We start from the raw sequence: 21129 nt of genomic DNA, 5'->3' as shown, positions 1-21129 counted from the left end.
GGCGTTTATATGAATTAATATCTCAATGTTACATTTAACCTGACTTAGTGACTGATATTTTGCTAATATACAAATTAGATCATAAACTAAATATTTAGAAGTATTTTGTTGACAGTTTTTTTTTAATACATTTACTTAAAATAGATTAGAAAGAAACATGCAATACACTAAAATGTGAAAAAAATATTTTTTAAACTTAAGTTAAAACACTGAGGTAAATTTAAAAAAAGATGAATATCCTAAATATTTTTAAAAATAATGTAATATAAAAATATGTTTTTTAACTTTAAAATATTTATATAAAATGAAAGAGGAAAATGTCAGTGGAGAAAATATAAGGTCTTTTTTTCTTATCAGACATAACAAGCAATAAATTACAGAGAATGAACATTGAACAATCAAATAGAAAAACATGATCTTATTTTAATATTGAGACAATTTTTGGTACACAAAAAAATGGACTTCATTGGCCGTTTTTGTTCCAATTCAACCTGTGAAGATGTGACAAAGACGTAAGTAGAAAAAAAAATATTTTAATAAAGGCTGATGACAGCCAAAGAGCGAACATGTCAATCTTTGATCTCGATCAACATGATGAGTTCCTCCTTTCTTTTTCAGGGTCAAAGTTCACTCAGCCACCTCGCCCGTGTCCCACTTGGTTTTGGGTTCCTGCCACCACTCGGACAGGAGTGACTCCTCGTAGTCGCCCACCCCCTCAAACTCTGCGTCGGGACGCATGGACCGCTGGGAGGCGGCTTCGGCTTCCGGACTCACCTCACCCTTAAAAAAAAATTGCAGCGGACAGTAAGGAAACATTTTTCTATTCTTATTGTGCTTTCCTCTCTGTCAAAGTGTCAGCCTGGAATTGAGGACCTTCTCTGTGTTGAGATATGGACAGTTATGGCATCCTGCTGTCCACACCTCCTGACCACATACCACACGCCGCCGCCACTTTCCAACCCCCACATCCGGCCCGTCCAGGCCACTTAGCACGTTTTTATATAATGCGTCATTTTATAGGCGTCACTGCACAAGTGCTCCTTAAACCAGGATGAAATTTGGTAGGAGAAATGCTTTTTTTCCTATTTTGGTTTCAGCTGGCGTCAGCTTACAACTTGTCACTTCTGCAGATGGAAAGACTGTTGTTGCAATCAACCTACAGTGAGCACTAAGATGAGGAAAGTATGTGTTTAATTTAAAGTTGAAAACATATTTAAAAGTAATTTTGCTGAGTGTTGATCTGAGTTGTTTGCATGAATAAAATTGAAAAATTAATTAACCGGGTTGTTGTGGGGCTTTCTGCATGCCGTGACAATGAGGCGCTTTAAAGCTGAAAAATGTCCACATTGGGACTGTCCCAACAGTCTTAGAAAAAAAAAAAAAAATCGTGTTTCATCCCAAAAGAGGATTATCGTTCATGTGCTGTATACACGTACCTCGTCCTCTGTTTGAAGGTAGTTGATAGCAAACTGCAGCATCTCCTTCTGCTTGATGGTCTGGTTGAAGTAATTGGAAGCCTCCTGCAGAGAGAGACAAATTGATCAAATAATTAGACGATCCAAAATTTCCTTTAGAACAACAAGAGTACTCTAAAAATAAATAAATAAAAATAAATACATTTATAAATATATATTTTTTTTAAGAAAATATTCAAAAACAATACAACAGATAAAAATAATGATCATTGTATTTTAAGGACTAATATGGACAAATGAATAACCATTCACCTTTGCAAGCTATTATTGAGTGTAAAAAAAATTGGAAAAAAAAAAGGGAGGTGGAGAAAACACTTATCCACTTTTCTTCTAATTAACTAAATTATAAAAATTGTAGTAATAAAGGCCTCATTCATGGGAAGACAAAAGACACCAACGTCAACCAAATGTGTTTTTTATTTTTATGACGGCAAGCGACAAATTTTGCATTTTCTTTACAGCTGGTTTGACAATCTCAATAAAATGTGCTGTGCATGCTTTTTATATGAATTTGCAGCTGCCTAAAGGAGCACAGCTCTCTAATTAGCGTGCTGACACCCAAGCTTTCAGGACTTACGGGCCGGGGCTCAAAGTCGGTGTCGGCAAGGCCCCACTGTTCCCGGTAGAAGCGATAGTACTCCACGTTCTGACGCATCACCTGGTCGTCGGGGTCGAACAGCATGTGGCTGGCGGCACACGGGGCGGCGATCTTCACGTCGTTTACTGGAGGGGAGATGGAGAATAGTATGAGTCCATTTTTAGTTTTGTATTATAAACTCAAGAGAGAGAGGATTATTACGTTTATAATATGAAAACTGGAGGTAGTGGTACATGGTGGCCACAAACTTGTCCACAAAGAAGCCCCCCACGCTGGGGGTTAACTGCTGCTCACAGTTCACCTTACATCGCAGTGCCTCCAAGTACAGATCTGAACACAAATAACAACCAATCGCCAAATAATCAACACAAGTTTAGTGCACTGTAGACTCGTTAGTTATTTACCACAACATATATATTTTTTTCTTTTCCTCCCTGTCTTCAAGGAAAGTAATGTGGTGACCACTGTCAGTGATGGAGCAGCGCTCAAGAGCCTTCTATGGACCAACCGCCACAGAGAGTTGACGCTGGGTCAAATTCACAAGGCATACTTATTTTCACATTTCAGGAAGTTTAGTCGGATCACATTGTGGTGTGTGTGCACCCACCAGCCAGCGTTGGATAGAAGTCCTTGAACTCGAGGATCTCGTAGGATCCATCGCAGGCGGCCACGCAAGTGGCGTACATGTCCAAATAGGAGGTGACGGCCTGCTCCATTTGGCGAGCGCTGCCGCTGAAGTCGCCACTGTTGTACAGCTTCACGCTCTTCAAGAACACACTCTGAACACAATACACGCAACTTTTAAACAACTGACACTTTAGGGCTCTATTTTCATGACTCTATAATAGGAATTATGACATATGTGGCGAAACCTCGTATGGCTGCTCCTCGTGGTCGATGAGATAGGCCCCCACGTCCACCAGTGTCTTGTAGTAGTTCATGTTCTTGCTAAGCTGGGGATCTTTGGGGGTTTTCTTCAGGTAGGTGTGGGCCGCCGATACCGCCTTTGCTAAGTTGTTCAGCTGTGGGAGGCGTCAAATATAATAAACATTGCTGCCGTTCTGCACCTCAGTGCAATCACACCACAGCATATGTACCGGCCATTTCTTAGCTAGTCAGAGGTATTCATTTAACACTGTTAAATTGCTGTTCCTAATATTTTGGCCTCTTTGAGCTCTGTAAGGTGCCATAATCCTGTACGCCCTCTACACCTACGACTGCAGCCCGGCCCACGGCAACAACACCATCGTCAAGTTTGCTGACGACACGACAGTGGTCGGTCTGATCTCGGAAGGTGACGAGACAGCCTACAGAGAGGAGGTAAAGAGACTGACAACTTGGTGCAAGGACAACAGACTGCACCTTAACTCTGCTAAAACAAAGGAGATTGTCGTCGACTTCAGGAGGAACAAGACGCTGCCGCCCCCCCTCTGCATCGAAGGCGTGTGTGTGGAGAGGGTCCACACGTTCAAGTTCCTGGGAGTACAGATCTCCGATGACCTTTCTTGGAGTCACAACACCACAGCAGTGGTAAAGAAGGTCCGCCAACGTCTGCACTTCCTGAGAGTCCTCAGGAAATTCAACCTGGACAGGAAGCTGCTGCTGGCCTTCTACCACTCGTCCATCGAGAGCCTGCTGACGTACTGTGTCTCCACCTGGTACAGCGGCTGCACTGAGGCGGACAGAGTGAGGCTCCAGAGGACAGTCAAAACAGCGCAAAGGATTATTGGCTGCCCTCTCCCCCCACTGTCGGACATCTACACCGCCCGGTGCCTCAGAAGGGCTCTCAACATCGTCAATGACAATACCCACCCAAACTCACACCTGTTCGACCTGTTGCCCTCTGGCAGGCGCTACAGATGCATCAAATCAAGGACCAATAGACTGAGAAACAGTTTCTTTCCGAGAGCCATCTCCATACTGAACTCTCACACACACACGAGACCACCCTAACCTCGCAAAACAGCATTGTGATGTGTTTCTATATGCCCTATTCAGTACTGAATTCCATTGCACTGTCTTCTTTATTTATCTAATTTATATATTTGTCTGTATTATTGTTGTATTGCACTGGAGAGGGGAGCCCTCTAATCTCGTTGCACACTTGAGTACAATGACAATAAAGGGATTTCTATTTCTATTCTTTCTATAACCTGCTTTGGCGACTTTGGATGAGGCTAATACAGTACTGATTTACAGTACTGCAATGGTTATGGGTTTTTTTCCCCCACGTCACTCATGCGACAGCGTATCTGAAGTTCGCTCACAACACACAAAAACAAAGATGACCCAAGTGATGTGATCCTTACTTGTAACTTTAAAGTCTTTAATTGGCACACTTTTAAATCAGTGATTAAATGAAGCCCCGACACGGGATTGTGATGCAGAAAATTATCCAAGTTAACTCTGATATCGGTTAAAAGAAATGATTGGTTTTCTTTATCTATCAATGCCAGCAACATATACTGACAAGCAGAACAATTAAATGCTCTTCCACTAGATGGTCATTAACCCGTGCATGTATATTGTGTGGCATTTTTATTGAGTGGCTTTCTTTATGGTTTTTCACTGCAGGTGTAGCTAATGTTGTGGCGGGTGGAGTTTGCCACATCAGCCCACCAGAGGAGCAGGAGGACAGTGGAGGATTGTTTTGGGGGGGACGTGGCACAAACTCAACTAATTGCCTGGTAGGAGGTCGCACCGAAAGCTGGCTGGAATTTTTCTAGCACAACTTTTGTCCTGCAATGTGTTCTCACCTGGAAGTAGGCGTACTGTATGTACCGATAAGGCGTCCTTTTCTCGAAGCTGTCCAGGAGATCTCTGCCTGGGTACGCCAGTTTAAACACGGGCAGGTCGGCCTTGCACCTCTTCAGGCACGCCGCCCTCAAGAGGATGTGTCGAACGACCCGGAGGTGAACGTCGTCCCCGTCGTCTCCCCGGCTCACGGCGCTGCAGTTGCGACCGCAGAACGCTTCGCTGTCCCGCAGCAGGCGATGGAGCCGCAGGCTGTGCTCCAGGTACTTGACGCTCTCGGCCCAGTTTCGTGCGGTGTACTGCTGCATCGCGTAGTCGAACGTGGAGCCAAGGGGCATCAGCTCGCCGGCGGGAAAGCTTCGGAAGCTGTACTTCTCGTACTGGGCCCGAGCCGAGAGGAGGACCGAGGACAGGATAGCAAACGCCGTGGCCACGCCGCGAGGGAGCATCGTCGCCCGCCGTCTCTCGCTCCCGGGACGGGGTCGCGGAAAAGTGGTGGCTGGAAACTTGTTGACTGGTTGCACGTAGGCAGCGAGAGACGCGTCGAGCTTGAGCCCCGAATACAACGGCTTCCGGTTGAAGCCTTCAAAATAAATGCTAGCCCGCCTTATAATTACCCCAAAACCCGTGCCGTAATTTGATTCAGGTACACCAAATGTTGATTTTGATACATATTGTTTTTACTGGATAGTTGTAATACCATGATAGTTGAACGTGAACATAAATAGCAAATTTGTGAAAATTATATTTTAGACAGGTACTCATTTCCGTTTTTTGTGCCGTTAGCTTGACCAAGTAGTTTTTCATGGCTGGAATTTGTCAAATTAACAGAAATCTGGCATGAAAAAAAATATCGCTAAAATATTCAAGATTTAAAACAGTTTGCGGGTAGATGATTTCTGTAGTCCAACCCAACTGACATGTTGAGACCTGTGGAGGGCGAAATGCCGTAGCAAACTTTATTTAACTGCATAATAAAACGAATATATTAATTTCAGAATATAACAAAGAATAATCTAATACGCATTGTTAATTAAATAAACCGGAATATATTATAGGTGGTTACATTTCTCAGAAATTTCAATATTACATTTTCAAAATACGAGTGGATAATCTCAACAAAATAACATGTTCAGCCTGTGTGTGTTCACATTCTACCTCCATTCCAACCAATCTGACAAGTTGAGGCAAGTGGAATCAGAAATTCATTTGCAAACGTTATTTAAAGGTTGGGGGAAAAAATTGAAGCGACTGGTCGCTTATGGTTTGTAGAATTTGATGCCCCGCCCCCAATGACACAATACCATTTATTTTGCAAAATTACATTGATTTGACATGCACTTGAAAAGCATGCCCGCAGGACGCATTAAACCCCCATGAACTGAAACAGAATATTTAAACAGCGTCATTTCCTCAAATATCAATATTGAAAATTTATTGCAGTTTATGAGTGTTCCTGGTAAATAATAGTAACATCTGCATGTGCGTGTTAACTTCCTGCCACATTGCAATAATATGATACGAGACCAAAATTCTTGCAAATTTAATTATTTATTAAAAAAAAAGACATTCAATGCAACATGACTTTTTTGCTCATATTTGACGTCAACCAACAGACAACAAAGGGACAATTTTGTCAGATGTGGATAAACGGAGTTGTTGCTTCTGGTCGATGACGTCATCACATTCTTATCTTTTATTTTTATTTTTTTGCGCTCTTGTCTGGCCCAGGAGGAGTTACACGTTTGCACAATTCCTTTAAGGGCCATTCCCCTCTCCCCCTTCTATCTTCTCCAGCAGCCACGACGAAGATTAGTGAAGTTTGACATGACTGACAGGACGTAGAACGGACACTAAGTTTGCGTCCTTCAAAATAAAAGCGTTGCTAGCTCAGTCGATGAGAAACAACCTGGTAACATTCAATTTCGTGTGCTTTAATCTATATGTTAGGTGAATGCAATCAGATCAGTTGATCTGATCTTTTTTGTTGTTATTTCACACACGGTACAGCTGAACGCTGTCAAAGTTTGACACTTTATATGTTATTTTGAAACTCGTCATCGGAACTACCTTTTTTCATCCCGGTTTGCATTACAAAGATGTACTACTGGTTCGGTTCTGCATCGGCAGACTGGGCTTCCTCCTCAGTCCCCAAAGTGGGAATGTTTTCTCTGCTACTTTTCCTCCACGTCGTCGCCGTGAAATGTCACGCCGAACAGCCTCCGCCGCTGGACGTCGAAGTGGACCGCTACCACATGCCCAAACGTTGCCCCCGCGAGGTCCAAACGGAGGACTTCGTTCGGTACCACTTCAACGGAACCTTCCAGTCAAACGGAACCATGTTCGACTCCAGGTGCACTTTTCTTTTACGTCACGTTTGATTAGTTTGAGTTTAACCGGTGTGAATTGCGCGTGCGCGCTCGGGTGACGCAAGTTTAAGCGTTTACTATGCATGTTTTGGGAACGGAGGAAACCGGACTACCAGGAGAAAACCCACACAGGCACGGGGAGAACATGCAAACGCCACACAGGAAGACCAAATCACACGACCTCTGCACTGTGACGCCATCGTGCTAACCAGTCGGTCACCGTTCCGCCCGTTTAGATAAAGATAAAAAAAAAAGATAAATAATACAACCTATTGATTCTGTATGAAAACGCAGCCTTTTATTTAAAAAAAAAAAAATTAAAAATCCAATCATTATTTTTGCGTAAAACATTTAGCACATTTAGCTCCCAAATTAAGCCCGTTCTCTTTATACTCCAACATGACCTATGTGTTAGACGCATGGTGGCATCATAGTAAAAGTAGAAGCTTCTTTTTCTTCCACATCCATCTTTTGTGCTTGTGTGCAGTCATGCCCGAGGTAAGGCCTTCATCAGTCAGGTAGGAGTGGGCAGCCTCATCCACGGAATGGACCGCGGTCTACTGGGCACCTGTGTCAACGAGCGCCGTCGGATCACCGTCCCGCCGCACCTGGCCTACGGGAGTGTGGGAACAGGTAACGCTCGTGCAGTGGTGGGACGTAACCAAGTACAAATACTTTGTTCCTGTACATAAAGTATTTCTGATACCTCTACTGTACCACATTTAAAATATATATTTTCTACTCTGCACTTTAGTGTCAGTACTTTGTCTTTTTCAAATGTGTATCCCACAGGCGGCGTGATCCCACCAGACGCCGTCTTGGTGTACGACGTGCTGCTGCTGGACATTTGGAACCCAGAGGACAAAGTCCAAATCCGCACACTCAGCAAACCCGAGCGATGCGTACGCGCCGCCGCCTCCTCTGACTTTGTACGCTATCACTACAATGGCACCCTGCTCTCCGGGCAGACCTTTCTGTCCAGGTGAGTGTGTGTGATTCTGTTGTCTTTGTGGGGGTTTTTTTTGTACCACAACGCAGACTTGTCTGTGTTTCAGCCACACTAAGAACGCAACCTACGACACGTACTTGGGGAAAGGTGACTTGATCGAAGGCATGGAGGAAGCCTTGCTGGGAATGTGCGTCTCTGAAAGGCGCATCATCATTGTCCCGCCGTTCTTGGCTTATGGAGAGAAAGGACACGGTATGGCAAGGTCGCTATTTTGTTACCTCCCCGTGTTAGTGTGCAGGATGGCCGAGTGGTCTAAGGCGCCGCGTTCAGGACCCAGTCTCCCCAGGAGGCCTGGGTTCGAATCTCGAATTTCCCCATTGTGGGACTAATAAAGGGAATATTATTCCCATTTACATTTTTTGACACACGATAACCTGGAATGTTTTGATGATGAGTCACGCATGGATGCCATGATAAAATGGATTAAATATTGTCTAATTAGAAAAGTATCATTTTGTGGATGGTCGTTGTTTAAGTTGAATCCATATTTTACGATATTACTTGTTCATTTTTACTTTTGAGGCGGGTGGATCCTTAATCATGTAAGCCTGTTTACATTATTTTAAAAAAAATCACGTATTTGTTTTATCATCCTATATTTTTTAACTGCATCTTATTATAATGCAATAATGTTTTTGGACAAATTTGTCATTTTGAAATTCCCAAATAATTATTACTAAATATATATAATAATAATAATATATATACATGTTTATATATTTCATTGTGTCATAACTTTATATATTGTATTGACAAATTACACTTTACTTTCACACATTAAAATATATTGTTATTCTAAACGGTTGAATATTATATATGTGATTGTATTGATCATAATAAATATTCTTTAATTTTTTTACAATTGTATATGGGTTGGGGATTGCTATTTGTTATCAATTTTATGAAACATTTTGCGTTGCTTTTTTAATATGAAATGCCACCTCCAAATGAAAAATGGATTGATATTATATTGGTCTTAATCATTTAAATGATTATTTTTTTTACGTTTTTAAAAAATGCATCTAAGCTCGCATCTTCAAAACATGGCGTGACCCCCAACAGGAAGTGCGGTGCCCCCTCAAGCCACACTGGTCTTTGAGGTCCTGATGGTGGACGTGTTCAACCCCAAAGATGATGTCGCGGTTGAGGTCCTGGAGGTCCCAGAAGGCTGCGAGCGGCGGAGCGCTGTGGGGGACTTCATCCGCTACCACTACAACGGCACCTTCCAGGACGGCACCGCCTTCGACTCCAGGTGAACTCTCAACTTCCATGTTTAACCGTGAATCTGGTGGCATGAAAAGAAGAGTGACTATATTGTCTACTAGGGGTTGCACAAACGAGTCCATTTGTCTACTTTAACTCCTCAGCTATAATGTTTAGAGCGTGAAGTCCACTACGATAGTACTGCATAAGGTGAAGCTCCATGTTAAAATTCAAAGTGTCAAATTAATGAGACTTTTATCCATAATACAACATTGTGACACCTCATTGCCTTTATGAGACTGTGTTGTCACACTTGTGGCAGTACGACATATGCCTGTACTATGCTACATGCGTGAAGAAATGTTTTACCGGATAATCAATTATGTAATTGATTAATTGATTTAGACTCGACTTGCATCACTTTATAGTCTACTTAAAAAAAAAAATCTTACAATACCTACAGTTTACTTGAAAAAAATATGGAGTCATGCAACTGATGTATACTTGTATAATGCGTTATACGTAAAGGGCATGCCCGTTTATGTGTGTCAGCTACCAGAGGAACAGCACATACAACACATACGTCGGCCGAGGCTACGTCATCACTGGCATAGACCAAGCCTTGCAGGGTCTGTGCATGGGTGAAAAGAGGAAAGTGGTGGTGCCGCCTCACCTGGCGTACGGCGGAGATGGCATCGGTAAGTTTGCTACAAAAAGCCTAGTTTTGGGACATTGAGCGACGTTAGGCATTTTAACAAGAAAACGTTTTAGACTGTCCCTCATTTCCTATTTGAAAACGCCTCCCTGTACGCAACGTCTCAGGTGATCTGATCCCTGGCTCGGCCGTGCTGGTTTTCCACATCCACGTGCTGGACTTTCACAACCCTGATGACGAGGTGGAGGTGAAAGTGTTGCGCCGGCCCGAGGAGTGCGGGCCTGGGAGCCAGAAGGACGACTGGCTGCGATACCGCTACAACTGCTCACTGATGGACGGCACGCTGCTGTACTCCTCGTGAGCGCCACCCGCTGTTCACTCCCTGCATGGACTCTCTGCTACTCTTTACGTTTCCGTGGCAACAGCACGAATACCTGCATGGCATCAAGGTTTCCACACACACCCAGAGTGGACTTTCTTGCATTTAAAAAAATATATTTTAAAAGGGAGAATAGCTTCATTGTCTGTTTGCATGTGCGTGCACTTAGGGACCAGCAGGACTCACCGTCCATCACGACGCTAGGAGCCTACGAGGTGATCCTGGGACTGGAGCAGGGTTTGATGGGCATGTGCGTGGGCGAGGTCAGGGAGGTGGTGGTCCCTCCACACTGGGGTCATGGGGAAAACGGAGGTAGGAAGAAGGATTCTGGATAATTTCACCCTCAGTGAAAATTTCCAGTGTACTTACTTCCAGTACTAAATGTGATTATTAGAAGGTTGAGGTGTACCTAATGATCTGTCCTGTGTTTGGGTGGTTTGTGCATAGCTGGTGTGGTTCCAGGCAGCGCTGTGCTGTTTTTCCAGCTGGAGCTGGTGGAGCTGCAGGAAGGCGTCCCCGACGGCTTCATGTTTGTGTGGCTGGGGGACGTCCCCGAGCCCCTCTTCGCCGCCATGGACCTGGATGGTGACGGCCAGGTGCCCCCGCAAGAGGTAACCCCACGTCGTCACCTTTGCCCATTCAGGGGCCAGGCAAACATTCCTGTAGTTTGTCTTTAGAACAGACACGTGTGTGTGTGTCCGTGCTAATTTATTTATAGCAAGTTTAAAAGGTACAGGTTTATGTAAAATTGCTTAATATCAAAATAAAAATTAATGCAAATTCAAATGTTTTACTTGTGATTATTTTATTGAAAATTAACCAATTATTTAAGTCAATAAAATGCTCAACAAATATGTAAAAATGTTTTACCAATACATTTCTTTCTTTACAATTGGTTAAATTATTTAAAAAAAATCAAAAATGAATAATTTGGTCCAATAAAAACATTCATGCACATTTATAATTAACAGCTAGTAATTAAATAGATTTGGCAAGTTGTTTAATATTGTTTTAGTTTATCATTTACTATAATAGTATGAACAAATTTAATACATATATTTCATGATTTGAATGAGAAAAAATATGTAAACCAATTACAGGAAAAATCAAATTGAAAGCAACAAATATTTCAAGACTTTTGATAATGTAAATACTCGTTGAACCATGCTGCACATTGTTGTATTCATATCTGTAAATCAGAGTCTTATGTGAACTCCCTCCTCCCCGCAGTTCTCAGACTTCATCATGCTGCAAGTGCAGCGTGGCAACGGTCGCCTGAGGCCCGGCATGCCGCCGGATGACATCATCCAGGACATGTTCAACAGTCAAGACCTGGACAAGGACGGGAAGATCGTCACCAAGGAGGTGACGCTACAAACGGACGGGAGGGACGAGTTGTAAAAGGAGAGGCCTGCCCGAGCCATCTGCACACTGTGATGTCCAACAAGCCACTATTTGGAATATTCAAAAGGATGCAACATTAGTTCCACTTTTGCAGTCTAACATTAGAAAACGAACCCACCCAGACAGGATTCAAACACCAACTGTGAGGTAGAAGCGGAACATGCTCATCTCCCATCATTCTTATATGAAATGTACTTAATGAAGAGTCCAGAGAGAATATTTTGTGAGAGAAATAAAGTTTAAAAAAAAATAAAAACAATAATGTGCTCTTACTTTACAAAATAACATTTATTTGAGTACAGACAGACTGTACAGTATTGAGTTGAATGAATAGAAGAGGTGTTTAAAAAGCAAACACACAAATGTGACTGGCATTTTCTGCAAGCAGCACCCTGTTGGCTACTAAGTGTATCATGCGTCAACAAACAGGAAGTAGAATTCAGACAGGCGAACCTTTAGTAAAAACAACAAAAAGAGTCACTTAGGACTGTCCAGTGTGTCCCTAAATCAAAAGCGGGTTACTTGTTTCCCGTGAGGTAGAGCAGCACGGCGTTGGCCACGTCTAAGGTCTCGTCCTTCACCAGCACGATGTCGTACGAGTCCAAGTATGACTGCTTCCTCTCCTCCACCTGAACAACAACGTCCCCATCAAAATAAAATAAAAACACGTTTTTAATCCCTACACTGGCATCAGTAAAGCTGATGGTGTGCACTTCAAGGAGTGACGCCGCCTTTTTCTTCTTTTTACGTATCTCGTTACCTTATCGTTGAGGAATCCGATCTTGAGGACATTTTCCATGTCGTGCACCCCGTCAGCCATGGTCAGGTCGCCCAGAGAGTCTCCCAGCAGGAGCACGTTGGGTCGGGCCCGCAGCTCCTGGAAGTGACCCGTGTTGAGCAAGGCGCCCTCACGTTTGTTGTAGATGTGGATGAGCTCGCCCTTGAAGGCCCTCAGCATCCCCTGGTGGGAGGGAGAAAGGTAGTCACGTGACATTTAGTCTCAAGTCGGAAGTGTCACGTGTCAAGCAAGTCCTAAGGTACTGTGAGCGATCTCAAGCGAGTGGCGTCATCACATCACTTGGCTATATTGAAAATACAGATTTTCAAGACCTATTTTGAAGTCTGCGTTGGAGTGAATGTGACGACATCATCGTCATCCTCCAGCAAATACTCACAGCGTGGTCAAAGTCCATGTAGTTGGAGAAGACCTTGACATTGGGGTGGAAGACCCCCGCCTGGCGGATGACCTCCTCCAGGATGTCTCCGATGCCGGCCGAGAAGATGAGCAGAGGGATGCTGTGCTGGTATAGGTGTGAAAAGAACAGCTGGTAGCCCTCCCTGTGATGACAGTAGACATCATTTTACCACAGCTTGTGTCGTTAGAACCGACTTAACTACACTTGCATAACGGTAAGGACATCAACAGCTTCATGTAAGCGACACAACGATGCATAAATGATCCTCACCACGCCTTCATCAAAAACACTTATCGTCATGCATTCATAATAACGATAAAGACATGCAAATAGCGCGTGTTTATGACCTGAGCTTGGCGTCAGACTCTCGCACCACGGTTGCCAGCAGGTCTTTCCTGATGTTCTGCTGCACCAGCAGCTCGTGCGCTTTGGTCCACCTTTTGGTCACAAACACACAGAAGACATGCGAGCCCGTTTTCAGCATCTAGGCGGAGACGGTGGCCATTTTGTAGATGAGCGAGCAACTTACCACTCCACCATGAGCGGCAGCTTCTCTGCGATGGAGCGCGACGAGTCGATCTCAATGGGGTAGTACGTGTTCAAAAGATCCTTCAACTGAGGCCAAAGGAACATTGCTTAGCATCCTTTTACGCTTGTATGACAGTTAGGAATGTTAGAAAAAAATGGATGCAAAAAAATATATATATCTCAGTCATAACATCAGTTTTGTATTTTACTCTTAACAGTGCTGAATTTATTTTAACACTTGATGACAGGTAACAAAATGTTGTGATTTAGTCTACACACCCCTTTTCAAATGCCAGATTTTTGTGATGTAAAACAATGAGACCAATATGATTTTTTTCCTCCCCCCATGAATGTGACCTATAACATTTAAAACTCAATTGAAAAAAAAAATTAAACTGTTGGAATGGTGACAAATACTTTGTTCAACGGAATGTACTACAACGTGAACTTCATTGTTACTTGTATCATTACTTAGTGAAAAAAAAAGTGACAAAGCCTGAGTGCGAATGATGAAATATTTTTAAGCAACTTCATGTAGCAAATGACATCAGTGAATCTGAACTAAACTTTCTACCCACCTTTCCTTTGCATTCTTGAGAGATTAGCTTGCTGTTGTCGAGAATATCTGCACACATATGAACAAAGCAAATTGTGACCCACATATTCAAATTTGTTTTTACATATATTCCTTACCTATGTATACTCACTGTGACACGTGGGACATCTTTTACCATTAAATGCAAATCTTGTGAGAGTCATGTCAAAGTCTGAGATAACCTATTAGAAAACACAGTTAAGACACATGAGCGAACACCCAGCGAAAAGGCCACAATATTAGGTACACCCACCTACATCAATCCTAATGCGAACAAAAGGAATGCAACCATTTACAGTGATCCATTAGCCAGTACAGTGTTTTACAAATGATGAATACTGATACGGTGACTTTGAATAATAAATATACTTCATTTTGTGCACAGTATAAATCCTAATATGTATCAAACTATAATTTTGGCACCGATATCTTTATTATCTATGGTCTCACCCATTCTCAACTATGTGCGGCATCTGAGCCCTCTGCTTGATATATATGCTATGATAGCATCAGTGACGTGCATTTGACAAATCTTTTAAAGTCTGCTTTTGCACAAATCGAAGCACGGTGCAATTGAAGACTGGACAGCACATTTCCCTCATGGTCAAGATATCCAGAATCGTTGTCCATCATGTCTTCAATGAATCTAAGTCATGCTTTTGCCACAAATGCACACAGGAAGCCAAGATTCAAAAGGCCAAAGCTGTAAACTGTGAGACAGGCATGCTGCCCACCTTTATTAAACATTTTGTATTAATTCAACAACATACATTAATTAATTTTGTTGTATTTTGCAGCTTTTTGTAGTTACGATGATACCATCACCACCGAAGTCAGATTGTATTGCATGCCATCAGATTGGAGTGACAAGTGCACCTAATGTTGTGTCCCGTGCTTCTGTCTGACCTGTAACGTGTTTGAACCCGCCTTCAGCATGGCCTGGAGGATCTTGTGGACTCTCTGCGGGTCCCTCATGCACACAGAGGGATTGGACAGCTCGCAAATCTGAAGAGCAAAGTCAAATTCGCATTATTGGAGACAAACAGGTCACGTCACCATACAAATGACAAACTCGGCGGAACTGCAACTCAGCTGGCTACTAATTAAACACAATGTTAGTGCACAGAATAAACCGAGGCAGATTTAACGATTCCTCATATAAATGTGAACCAATAAAATAGCCACCAGATCCAAAACCGAAATAGTTAAATCGTGTTTAAGCCTTACGACAGCAATTAGCTCGGGGCTATCCTACGATGCTAAGCTAGCTTGAGTACGAGAGTCGCATTCATTGCGGGCGCCAAAACAAACACACACGTGAAAAACTTTACATATAATTACCATGTCCACAGAACTGTGTGTCGACAAACAACACGGTTTATTTAAAAGAAAATTGTGATTGTCCCCGGCGGATGAGTTATCGAACAACTGACAGGTAGTAGACTCGTGTTGCCTTCGGGAGTGTTTTACACAATGTAGGAATATTGGAGACTCGCAAACCAGTTTACTGTAGGAATAACGAATAGTAGTGTAGCGAATATAAAATTAGTTGTTGTGTCACATGATTAAAATGAGTTGATGTAAAGGGATCTATAAACAAGCAGAAGTTGTCTGAGAAAACGTTGCTTTCGACGAGATGTGTGACGACAGAGTCGAGTTTGTAGGATTCACGAGCCGGTGCGCAACCTTTGAAGGCAGCACGGCTAGTTGCGCAACCATATGTGCGACCCTCCTACAGGAATCAACACGTCCAAGGTTCCGATGAATCCATAGGAAGATAACAAATAAAATATACACAAACTATAATTTTGTTGATTTGTGAGGTGTATGTTAAGCGTAAGAGTAACGTTGGTTTACTTAAATTTTTACAACAATTTTTGTGGAAAACAGTGGCGGTCCTAACTTCTATTTGTACCCCCCTCTACAGCACCCTTTGTAAATTACCATTATTAAAAGTAAAATTTACATGCGCATTTTTTTTAAATAGATATGAATTAATTTGAACCGAAAAGGTATATGGTTTCTGAGTTCTTTTCATGAATGAGCACACAATCATCATACTTTTGTCTTTATTTTCAAGTCTTTTGGAGGGGGAAGCGCGCACACAAAACAAAGTATTGCAAAATCTCATAAGCTTCACCCGAGGAAAAACAAGAACAGAGTGGGAATAAAAAGAAAGTTTGAATTTCGCTGTATTTTATTTTATACTGGAACCATATTTCAGAAAGCAAAATGAAAGTGCGGCGATAACACAAAACCCCTTTAAGACTAACAAATGGATGGGAACAAAAAATGTTCTTTTGGCGCAAAAGGAATGACTGGCTTTGTAAGACATCTGACTGATAAGTGGAATGCCTTCATCACATCTTTAAGGAAATATAACAATAAATACAGAGTACAATGCCGATCTCATCAAAGGTGGTTAGTGCGTCAGCAAGAGTGGAGGCTGCACAGAAGCGGTTATGGCACGAAAAGTGTTGACACGCTTGCATGAACAGAGATTGTCACAGTGTTAACAAATGGATCCAAACTTCCATCTGGGAACTGGCCACAGAGGAATGTCAAATATATATATATATATATATATATATATAATATATATAATATATATATATAAAATAAACAGCTTTTTTATATACAGACAGAAAAACATCATCTCGTCAGGATATTATTTTGTTGTTGCCACTCTTATTAAGATACATTCGGTGCATCCCTTCACACACATTCGAACGATTCATTACTTCCAATAAAAATGGCTAACAACACAACACAGCACGGCACGGCGTTCAGTTTGGTGAGAGCGAGGCGTGTTTCAGTGCAGCATTTTACCAACAAATGAAAGAATGAATAAATGGATGGCGCGGCCGTGGCTGGTGACAAAAGGTTTGCGATTCTTCCATGCGGACGAGCACATGAGACAAATTCAGAAGCAGTTTTTTGAAAGCCTCATTTCCACTGAGCAGCACGCTTTGGTCCAGTTTCAGAGTTGGGGACAAAAAAATAAATCCAGAAATATTTGGCTCACTTTTCACTACAGTGCTGAATGTCACATCTTTTCTTGGCCGTTTTGCACATGTCTCGTGAAAAACATTTTGTGTCAGTGAACTTATATCACACACGTTGCTGATTGGTCGGGGAATTGTCAGTCTATGGAATGGAATATTCTCCTCCCCCGTCCAGAACTGTCTTCCCAGTCTTATATATGGATAAAACCAATCAAAAGAATGCCATATCAGCCATTTAACTCATGTAAACACACGGCAGATAACTTACCAATTGAATCGTAAAGAGCCTTCTTTTTCATCGGAGTACAAACTAACTAAGAGAAACTGATCCGAACCGTAGCGCTTGGTGGAAAAGTGGTCAGAGCAAGTCCACAAAGCGAGCCGACAATTCAGCACTCGATCTGCGACTGCAGCTGCCGGCGAAGTGTGAGCGTGCGGCGGTGCAGCTGCTGCATCTGCTGCATACGGTCCCGCTGGCGTGCCAGGTTCTGCGGCATGGGGTAACGCTGGCAGCCGTACAGGAACCGATAGGGCACGCGTACGTGGCAGGCGGTGGCGCGGCACCGCGGCTGCGGCATGGGCGGCAGCAACATCCAGCGCCTGCGCTCGGCGCAATAGCGGTACGCCTCTTTGCGGTACTGCTTGTCCACGTCGTCGCTGTTCTTCCAGCCGCCGATGATGAAGACGTCGTCGTCAAAGTGGCAGATGGCGGCGCCCTCGATGCTGGTCACCTCGGGGGGTAGGCTCTCCAAGATCTCGTCGGGGACGCGGGCACTGATCTTCTGGCGGGCCACTTCGTCCCGCATGCTGTAGCTCTTGGGGCAGCAGGAGGCCGTGTGGTAGAAGTTGGTGGCGGCCACGGCCATCTGAAAGACGCAGTAGTTGTCCACCAGCGGCAGCGAGTCCACGTCCGTCCACTGGTGGCTGTCGGTGTCGTAGCGGGTGGTCACTGTCTTCAGCCCGTCATCTTTGTCCGTGTCGACGGGCGTGCGCGCCGTCACATACACGTAGCGGTCCTCCACACTCACCGCCTTGACGTCACGCAGGATCTTGGGCGCCGACTCCAAGTTGTGCCATTTGTCCTGCTCGGGCTCGTACACGCTAACGTCCTTGAAGCCCGGGCTGAAGTTGCCATGGCCGCCGATGCTGTACAGGATGTCCTTTATGCAGGTGAGGCCGAACGAGTGCTTGCGGGTGGTCAGGTTGCTCACCTGCTCCCAGGTGTTGTAGTTGGGGTTGTAGCGCTCCACCGTCTTGGCAAAGCCCGGCTCCATGGAGCCGGCCACGTAGACGTGCGAGTCGGTGGCGGCGATGGCGTGGCCGTCCAGGTGATTGTGGATGTGCGGAAGGTTGACCCAGCGGTCCTCGTAGATGAAGTAGCCCACACACTCGCTCAAGTAGTCCCCGCCCTCCGACACGCCGCCCACCACCATGATGACGTCCATGTTCTGGCCAAAGCGCGGCTGGAAGGACACCACGAACGAGGACCACAGCTCCAGATCGGCCAACTTGAAGTTCTCAAAGCGGATGGCGTAACCCTCCACCGCCTCCGACACGAGGCGTAGGCACGCCTCATTGGCCGCCACCATTCGCTCGTTTTTGACCACCCGCGTCAGGTAGGTGGGCTTGATCTGTGGCAGCCTGAGCAGGCGGAAGAGCTCCTCGAAGTAGCCGCCGCGCTCTTCGGGCATCTTCTGCACCCACTTGACCACCGCCTCGAAGAGCACCTCCTCCGAGTCCACCGTGATCTGGTCGTCTGACAGCCAGTTGCGCACAAGGTGGAAGGGTAGTGTGTAGAATTCCTCATCCTGGATGACCTTGTGGAAATTACGGCGGATCATGTCAGCCGCTCGCAGGGCGAGCTGGTCCAGTGTGTACATGTGCGCCAGGCTGTGCACGGCCACGCAGTTGGTCAGGCTCAGCTTCTTCTTAAGGAACTCGCCACAGAAATCCTTCAGCTGGACCAGTAGGAACCTGGAAATAAAAGAGACAGGAGAGATGGGCGAAATACATACATGTCGAATAGACACTCATGTTGAAAGCCGTTTAACGCTGAGATACGTTGCCGACCCACCTGCGATATGTGAAAATCTACAATATAGAGAAACCAGGAAAAACAAAAACAAAAAACAACCTTCTATACCCCTCCTACATGTGTATGGACCTAAATATTAATATCACTGGAAACTGACAATAATTACATTCATAAAAATAGCATTTTTCTTTTGCTTAAGGATGGTTTTGTATTTGGGTAGAAGGTGCGACAATAAAGAGTTCTTTATTGCCTCGACAACCAATCGGAGAAAGTAATACGTCAACCATTGCATTAAATTGGGTCAGCCCTACCTCCTTACGATAATAAAAACCTAATAAAAGGTTATTGTTATTTCCTGGCTCAGGTAACTCATGCTTTATGGGTGCTGAGAACAGCAGTGGTTCTAGTAGGACACCGTGGGGTACTTATCATACAGAACATGCAATAATTAACATTTTCATGAAATGATTGCTTGAACTGGCAGTTTTCTTTAAGTTGATCATTTTTTGGCATCCAAAAAATATAGTACTGTAATAAAACACTGTTGCTGTTCTTGTCCTTGCCCATTCGTTACTCACTAGATGTGTGTTAATTGAGATCAGCAGTGGGACTAGTAGGCAAATCTGGGGTACTTTTGATACAAAGTAAACAATGTCAACATTTCCATGATCTAAATCAATTCTAATTGGTATGTACCACTGAATTAAATCTATTTGCATACACAAACTCTTTGGTTTTTGTATCATTCTGTTTATTTTGGGCTTTTTTAGGCTGTCGTGTTTGTAAAGGATAAAGCTCAAAACAGTGCATAATGTTACAGTTAAATATACTTTTTAGGATGGAAGCTCTAGCGCACTATTGAATTTTAATGTTGATCACATTGGTGGTAGTTGGAGAGGAACAGATTTCCTGAGGTGGCACAAAATGGTACCTGTCAGCTAGCTCCAGGACTTCATGCACGTTGCAGGTGCTGACACGAATCTCCCCGGTGTACATGTACTGGATGACGCTCTCCACCGTCTCGGGGTCGGGCCCCATCTCCGAGCTCCACTCCTTCATGTCCACGCGGCCGGACAGCGACTCGGAGAACTGTCCGCCCAGCAGCGGCGTGAAGTAGTCGGTGGCGGCGGCCAGCACGGAGCGGTGGGCCGCGAACTCGCACGTCTGGACGCCGCCGGCAGCCGCGCCGCTGCTGAAGGCGAGCGTTACGTCGCAGAACAAGCCCTGCTTGCGCTGCTCGTTCTGCCGCCGCGACAGCTCCGAGCAGTGGGAGGACGACGCGAAGTCCTCGGCCTCTTCCGCGTCACCATCCACGGCCAGAGAGCTCGGAGTGCCGCAAACGCCGCCGCTACTGCCACCGCCACTACTACAACTACTACTCCGGGCCGAGTCCTCTGGGTTGGGGGCCGCCGCTGCCATTCTGTTCTCCGGTGACCAGAGGACGGGTGAAAGGAAAAAGGAAGCCAACTCGTAGAATCAGGCGACTACAAGCACGCGACAAGAAGTCAAAACCGAGCGCCACATTGAAGCACTCACTCCTTCATTTGCGGAAGTCGGCCGCCACCGGAATGCTACGAAACTAGCTCAAAACAGCGCAGATTTGTCGGAAGAGCCCTCGATTCTCGCCATATAATCGTTCCCCACCGCAGTATGTTCGCGACCTATACATTTGGAAAATACTTTAATTTCTTGTCAGCTTTCGAACGTTCACGAGCAGAACGGTAAACCGCCCACCAAAACAACACCGAGTACGCTTCAGTCTGAGCTGCTGACAGAAAGTGACCCGCGCAGTGAAAGGCGTCAGCGGACTTCCGCCCCGGAAGAATTAAAAAATAAAATACAAAAAACATGAAAAAATGTTTAATAAAAATGTTTATATCTATAATATATATATATATATATATATATATATATATATATATAT

At 44.2% G+C, this 21129-nt stretch overlaps 4 protein-coding genes across 5 annotated transcripts; 1 reads left to right on the top strand and 3 right to left on the bottom strand.

Moving 5' to 3' along the window:
- Window positions 1-403: 403 nt before the first annotated feature.
- On the bottom strand, window positions 404-5412 carry p3h4 (prolyl 3-hydroxylase family member 4 (inactive)). The gene is made up of 7 exons (XM_088317967.1): window positions 4830-5412; window positions 2946-3095; window positions 2681-2852; window positions 2275-2403; window positions 2053-2198; window positions 1437-1520; window positions 404-780 (listed from the first exon to the last, which is right to left on the bottom strand). Exons 1-7 carry the CDS (start codon window positions 5274-5276, stop codon window positions 628-630), a joined length of 1281 nt encoding a protein of 426 aa, XP_088174093.1. The 5' UTR covers window positions 5277-5412; the 3' UTR covers window positions 404-627.
- Window positions 5413-6806: 1394 nt separating this feature from the next.
- LOC148322680 (peptidyl-prolyl cis-trans isomerase FKBP10-like) lies at window positions 6807-12255 on the top strand. The gene is made up of 10 exons (XM_088317966.1): window positions 6807-7180; window positions 7684-7829; window positions 7989-8178; window positions 8252-8397; window positions 9268-9457; window positions 9961-10106; window positions 10231-10420; window positions 10612-10754; window positions 10890-11053; window positions 11673-12255. Exons 1-10 carry the CDS (start codon window positions 6927-6929, stop codon window positions 11841-11843), a joined length of 1740 nt encoding a protein of 579 aa, XP_088174092.1. The 5' UTR covers window positions 6807-6926; the 3' UTR covers window positions 11844-12255.
- On the bottom strand, window positions 11229-15807 carry LOC148322679 (7-methylguanosine phosphate-specific 5'-nucleotidase-like). 2 transcript variants are annotated; one of them, XM_088317969.1, is made up of 10 exons: window positions 15507-15807; window positions 15072-15170; window positions 14278-14347; window positions 14149-14195; window positions 13572-13657; window positions 13390-13479; window positions 13022-13184; window positions 12607-12807; window positions 12369-12475; window positions 11229-11893 (listed from the first exon to the last, which is right to left on the bottom strand). In XM_088317969.1, the coding sequence occupies exons 1-10, from the start codon at window positions 15507-15509 to the stop codon at window positions 11797-11799; spliced, it is 963 nt and encodes a 320-aa protein (XP_088174095.1). In that variant the 5' UTR covers window positions 15510-15807; the 3' UTR covers window positions 11229-11796. The 2 variants fall into 2 exon arrangements, with proteins under 2 accessions (XP_088174095.1, XP_088174096.1); XM_088317970.1 differs by having other exon boundaries at window positions 11229-11774; window positions 15507-15805.
- Window positions 15808-16217: 410 nt separating this feature from the next.
- On the bottom strand, window positions 16218-20999 carry klhl11 (kelch-like family member 11). The gene is made up of 2 exons (XM_088317748.1): window positions 20137-20999; window positions 16218-19144 (listed from the first exon to the last, which is right to left on the bottom strand). Exons 1-2 carry the CDS (start codon window positions 20622-20624, stop codon window positions 17560-17562), a joined length of 2073 nt encoding a protein of 690 aa, XP_088173874.1. The 5' UTR covers window positions 20625-20999; the 3' UTR covers window positions 16218-17559.
- Between the last annotated feature and the right edge of the window lie 130 nt (window positions 21000-21129).

This window comes from Idiotropiscis lumnitzeri, chromosome 15 (genome assembly GCF_059441095.1).
Source record: "Idiotropiscis lumnitzeri isolate Australia: NSW breed Sydney's pygmy pipehorse chromosome 15, RoL_Ilum_1.0, whole genome shotgun sequence".
In the NCBI taxonomy this organism is placed as follows: domain Eukaryota; kingdom Metazoa; phylum Chordata; class Actinopteri; order Syngnathiformes; family Syngnathidae; genus Idiotropiscis; species Idiotropiscis lumnitzeri.
This window is presented reverse-complemented; position numbering and strand designations above follow the sequence as displayed.